General features: G+C 33.0%; 1 protein-coding gene across 1 annotated transcript in view; it reads right to left on the reverse strand.

Moving 5' to 3' along the window:
- LOC108549401 (uncharacterized) overlaps positions 1–5,561 on the reverse strand; it is a 44,774-nt gene extending 39,213 nt beyond the window's left edge. The window contains exon 1 of the mRNA XM_017902764.1: positions 5,386–5,561. Within this exon, the coding sequence (XP_017758253.1) occupies positions 5,386–5,469 (84 nt within the window). The 5' untranslated portion in view covers positions 5,470–5,561. The remainder of the gene's footprint in view (positions 1–5,385) is intronic.
- Positions 5,562–6,146: the final 585 nt, after the last annotated feature.

Here is a 6,146-nt window from a genome sequence, read left to right on the forward strand (position 1 = left end):
TATTATATTATATTATATTATATTATATAGAATATTATACATAATATAGGACAGTATAATATAGTAGTACGATAAAAATAAATAGGTAGAAGTAATCACATCCTTATCTCACCAAAAGTCAATATTTTAACTGCAAGAAGAAAAATGTTGAAAACGATAATCTCCATTCGATTAAAAAATTTCCAATTACACTACAATTCCATTATCCTCTTACCAAAACAAATTTAATTTAATTCGATTAAGAATAAGAAACTTGTACATAAGAGAGCCACAGCATCATTAACGTCTCTGTCAATAAAATATCAGCGAAAATTAAAATACAGCCTTTGACAGACACCTTTGACAGTCGCGAACGTAGAATTGACGGTAAAGTTGTCTATAAAAGGCAGCAGAAATGAAGAAAAAGAAGGAAAAGCTGAAGGAAAAATGGATTTATCCTGTCCTCTCGAAGATGGTCTCGGATCGCAATCGACAGACGACATAATAGTCCCGCAAACGCGTAAAACTCGCGAATAATGATCGTAAGGAAGAATTAATTCTACGTTTTACGCTTCCAAGCACTTCCAATACTCGGAGAAATAATTATGTTTGCGCATTGGAGAGGTGCAACGCGCTTCCACGGAAATTACAGGACGATTTAAGCGGTAATTACAGCGCGTAAACGCGACTTATTCGGAGATTTTACACGTCGAAAATCCAACGTGTGCTCGCATTGTTCTTTGTTTTTCCAGAAGACATTGAAAGCATTCCTAGATTGTCGTACTCAATCTTATCTCGCAGAGGTTTTCTTCCGTTTTCTCACTTTCGTTGCTCCCCATCGTTGGGAGCACCTTTGTTCGCTTCTTCGCTAACAACGGGAAAATCTTTAACGACATTCGTGGAACCTGACTGAGAACAGTTTTCCATGTTTCCCGTTATTCGTCACTCTCATTGTCAATGACAGGTATTCGGTATAATTTATGTCTAACCCTGAGATGTCGAGCAATTTTGTTAATAATAGGTGTCCCAAACAATTCACGCAAGAAGCAATTTTGATAGAAAATACAGATAGAAAATTTAATTATTATTAAAACCTGTATTAATTATTATTATAGAAAATACAGGTTGTAATTAAAAATTGTAAATCCTTTGTTGATTCATAAAGTACACATCGTATAAAGTAAAGTATACTTAGTATTTTAGTATCTTAGTCATATAAAGTATACTTAGTATTTTGGTATTTTAGTATCTCAGTCATATAAAGTATACTTAGTATTTTAGTATTTTAGTATCTCAGTCATATAAAGTATACTTAGTATTTTAGTATCTCAGTCATATAAAGTATACTTAGTATTTTAGTAATTTGGTATTTTAGAATTTTAGTATCTTAGTATTTCAGTATTTTAGTATTTTAGTATCTTGGTATTTTGGAATTTTAGTATCTTAGTATTTCAGTATTTTAGTATTTTAGTATCTTAGTATTTTTTCTTTCTGGTTGGCATCACTTTTCTGCATAAATGGTGCAAGATTCGAATCTTGCGTGAATTTTGGGACACCCTATACTTTACTTACAGCTATTAATTGTCTAATTTTTGAGAGGTAATTATATATCAATTTAAAGTGGACGTATAAATAATTTTTGTTATTTAGAAAAATGTCTAAAGGGAGTTTAAATAATTTCTTAGGAAGTACACCTGATTATAAAAAGAAAAAGGTTTGTTCAGAATCATCATAAAGAAAAATTAAGAAATTTAGATGTTCAAGTTAAATGGGACACCCTGTATATTAATATAATAATTATCTCATGTATTTTATATATGGATTATATATTTTGGATTTTATATTTTATATATGGATTTTCCTATATGGATTATTAACTAATTTTCTTAATTTTCAAAATTCGACAGAAGGCTTGATTATGATTGTCCAGTGATTTTGTTTTAATTGACATATTCTGCACAAATTTGAATTAAAAATTTGGTTTTAATCTAATCCCAAAATGTCAAATAATGTTATAACTCGTTTTTCTTTTAAAGACAGTAGTCAGAACAAAATTCCCATGTAAATTATTATTAACCACAATTTAGAGACAGAAGTCTAACACTGATCTACTTTTCATTTTATTAATTATGGTCTCGAAAGATTTTCAAAATTTTGAGATTTATTTCTCCATTTTACATTTTTTCCTGTCCAAATTTTGAAAAATTACTAAAAGATTTTTCTAATAAACATCTTAATGAAAAATCTGTATTAACAACAGTAGGTATTTACAATTGTTTGTATACACGTACCTTTTTTATTCCACTATTTTTAACGAAATATTTATGAATCCACCTTGTGATAACAGTGTAATGTACAGTTAGCGAAAAAAGTATTACACCAGTAGGTACTCTACTTTGAATGCCGTTAAGTTTTTCTACAGAGCATTAATTTAACAACGAAATATTGTACAATGCACATCGGGAATGCCCTCATTCAATAGTTTATACATCTTTTATCGATAGATGACAGCTGTATAAATAGCTTTTTCCCAACGGTTTTCGTACTTGTTAAGAATATTATTATGTGATTTGTATTAAGATGCTTCGATTTTAATTACATATATATCCTTTAAAAGTTCTGTCAATTTCCTACATTGTATTATATTTCATTGTTAAATTAATGTTCTGTAGAAAAAGTTATCGGCATTCAAAGTAGAGCACCTACTGGTGTATGAATACTTTTCTCGCTAACTGTACATTACACTGTTATTATAAATTAATAAATATTTTGTTAAAAATAGTACAATAAATGTATATTATACTTGTTATGTATTATTATATTATACTTACTATATATTATTATATTATACTTTGTATATAATATACTTCTATGTGCATATTATATTTTGAACAATTATAAATATTTAGTGTCGTTAATACTGATTTTTCATCAAGATGTTTGTTAGAAAAATTTATTTATATTAAATATGAATAAAATATAGAGAATAATTTTTCAATCAACTCGACCAACAAACTGATCATTATTTCTTCATAATAAAAATTTGACAAAATTATATGCATAATTCCCAAAATTAAATAATTATTCCCCATTAAAGAATAATCTAGCATCTCCATGAACTCAAATATCTGCAAGATGGACACAAAACAACAACCGTTAACCTCCAATTGGTGACTTACTTATTTGCTACAGTATATGTAATACATTCACCATATGTTATTTACAACGTGATTTTACCACATTAATTATACTCTGATAATTCTTAACCAAAATTATATTTTTATTAATAATTGAAGTAAAATTTGTTTTTCTTCATTTTAATATAAATACAACAATTCATCATGCATCACTAAAATGTCATGTCAATTTGACATGTCACCAGTTGGAGGTTAAACAGGTAAAATATTTTCCATGTTTTATCCTCGTCTATTACGATATCGGATAATAATTTCCATTTTTATTATCGCTTACTCCATTGTTCCAGGAATTCCGTTTCATTCGAATTATGCCAATCGCTTTCTGCATTCGCGTTTAGGCAAACAGAGGAAGCTCATCTACCGGAGGAATCGAATTGGCCAGGAATGGTTATGGACGTGATTATCGTCCGAACGTTTTAATTTTCCTTTCATAGATGCCCAAAGTGATGGACTAAACAAGAGATCGTTGTATTATTCATGTCGAATTTTACTTGTGTTGCGCACGCTGCCTATGAAACGGGTTTTCTCTTAATAGATGCAGTCACGTTCCTCCTTCGCAAGCCTAATGCGTTCGCCGCGAAGCACGTCAGAATGATTTCCGGTTCGGATCATAACGGAGCCGAGGTGTAAGCATCCGAATATCCGGAGGCAAGTCTAACGATCGCGATAATGTCTTCGTGTGTTTTATGCGTTTTATATTGTAAATCGTCTCGTAGAACTATGAACTACGCGGCGACGGAGGTTAAGTCGTTTCGCGCGCGAATTTCAAATTCGCGGTTATGCTTTATACTCGGCACGTTCTTCCATCAGAATTTCGAGCGAGACATCAGTATTTTCAATTGGATTCGCGTACTTTGTATTTGGTTTCACGTACCTTTGTGCGTTGTTAGAGGTTAGAACTTTGAATTTTCCCGCAATGAAAATTCGGGATTATTTTAACTTCATTTTGAATTTTTGTCCATCAATTATTCGTATTTTAGATCTTAACAGATTGAGATGAGAGTGTTTTACATTTTTAAATGCTATTTTTCTCTTCGAATTATGTAATTGTGTATGCGAATTTTCATATGCAAATTCTCAACGTTTCGCGCGCGAATTTCAAATTCGCGGTTACGTTTTATACTCGGCACGTTCCTCTATCAGATTTTCGAACGCGATATCAGTATTTTCGATTGGATTCGGTTACTTTATTGTTGGATTTACGTACTTTTGAGCGTTGTAAGAGGTTAGGATTTTGAATTTTCCCGCGTTGAGAATTCGGGATTATTTTAACTTCTTTTGAATTTTCGTTCAACAATTATTCGTATTTTAGATCTTAACAGATTGAAATGAGAATTTTTACGTATTGATGTTTGATGTTTTACATTTTTAAATGCTATTTTCTCTTCGAAATATGAAATTATGTATATTCGAAATTCCATATAAATTTTTAACCAGGTTTCGGATTCAATTTCTATTTTAATTTCAATTTTCTATATCAATCTTTCGTATTTTACTTTTCATCTATTTTACACGAGAATTCCAAATATTTGCATTTTAATACTTTAAAATTTAATTACGATGATAATTAATTTATTTCCTATTTCACTTACGAATTTTCGTATATTAATTTATCATATTTTGCATTTACTATTGCACTAGGTTTCCAATTTTCCTACCTCAATCATTCGCAATAATTTTGAATTTAATTTCTTTCCTTATCCAAGCTTCGTGTCTTGCATTTAACATTACAACTATGGACTCGTAATGTCTACATAAATATGTACATAAGCGATACATAAGCGAAATTAATTAAAGTGATGTGATAGAAATAAATAGGTATAAATAATTATACTCCTATCTGAGGGAGAGTCGATATTAATTCTTCAAAAAGTAGCTACATTTTACCAATACTTCCAAAAATAAAATATCCCAAAGAAGTCATTTTGACACTATTGGTAGTCCATAGCTAGTGTTAATTACATTTCGTATTTTTTAATTTCTCTAATAATAATAAATCTCAAATTTAAATATCTGCCATTGCAAGATTCAAATTTTTCCATATCTCCTCCACTCTCTTTTACAAAAATCTCTCGAATATTCTCTCAACATTTCGTCAAAATAATACTTTTAGTTCAGAACCAGCAGAAAATTACACCACTCTCTTACAAAGGACTCACAGGCCCTATACGGGCCGTTTCACCCACGAATTTCTAACGTTATCACTCACCTGATAAGGATAAGCACCGGGTCTGTAGTAGCTGCCGGTGTTTATCGCCGGGTAACTTTTGCTGCTGCCACACATAGAGGCCATCTTTCATTGAATCCTCTTCGTTTCTCCCCTGATCCTCTCTCTTGCTCCTTTTTTCCGCTCGCGTTCGACTTTCAAGAGACAATGGGAGCGAGTGGTCGCTGTCTCAAACGCTCCGAGACGTGTTCATTGTTATACCACGATCTCTTCCCTCCTTATTTTCGAACGATTACACCGATTGTCCCGCGAGCAGAGGCAGAAAATCGAGCATCAACCTACGATCGGAGCACGCCTTCGCTCTTCTTCGCTTCTCGCGCGAGTACTCGCATAAGCTGGCGATATTTCGTCGAGGCTGTATGATATTCAAGGTCACGTAGCAGTAGGATTTTTTCGCGGTACGCCAGTCCCGTTAAGCACAGTTCCCGATATATTCACGCACTAGCAGTCTACTACCTGTCAATAGGTCGACTCGTGAAGAACCAGTTCATTTTTCCGCACCACTTTCGTATACTCTCGTTCTCCCTCGTCCAGATGATCAGCCACCGGTCCGTCAATCCTCCGTGCTGTCAAAAACCCCCGAACCCCGAGTCACAAGCTCCGAGCGCGGTCCGGTCCCACGAATCGGCGACCCGGCGTCTGAGAAGCTTCGCGAACGGCGTGTAATCGCGAGATGCTCGGAACGATGGGCAAAGATGGGAAAAAGGGTCGAACGAGCACGTAGGAAGAAGTGGCAGCGGTTC

This window comes from Eufriesea mexicana, unplaced genomic scaffold (genome assembly GCF_001483705.2).
Source record: "Eufriesea mexicana isolate 0111107269 unplaced genomic scaffold, ASM148370v2 scaffold474474812, whole genome shotgun sequence".
Lineage (NCBI taxonomy): Eukaryota > Metazoa > Arthropoda > Insecta > Hymenoptera > Apidae > Eufriesea > Eufriesea mexicana.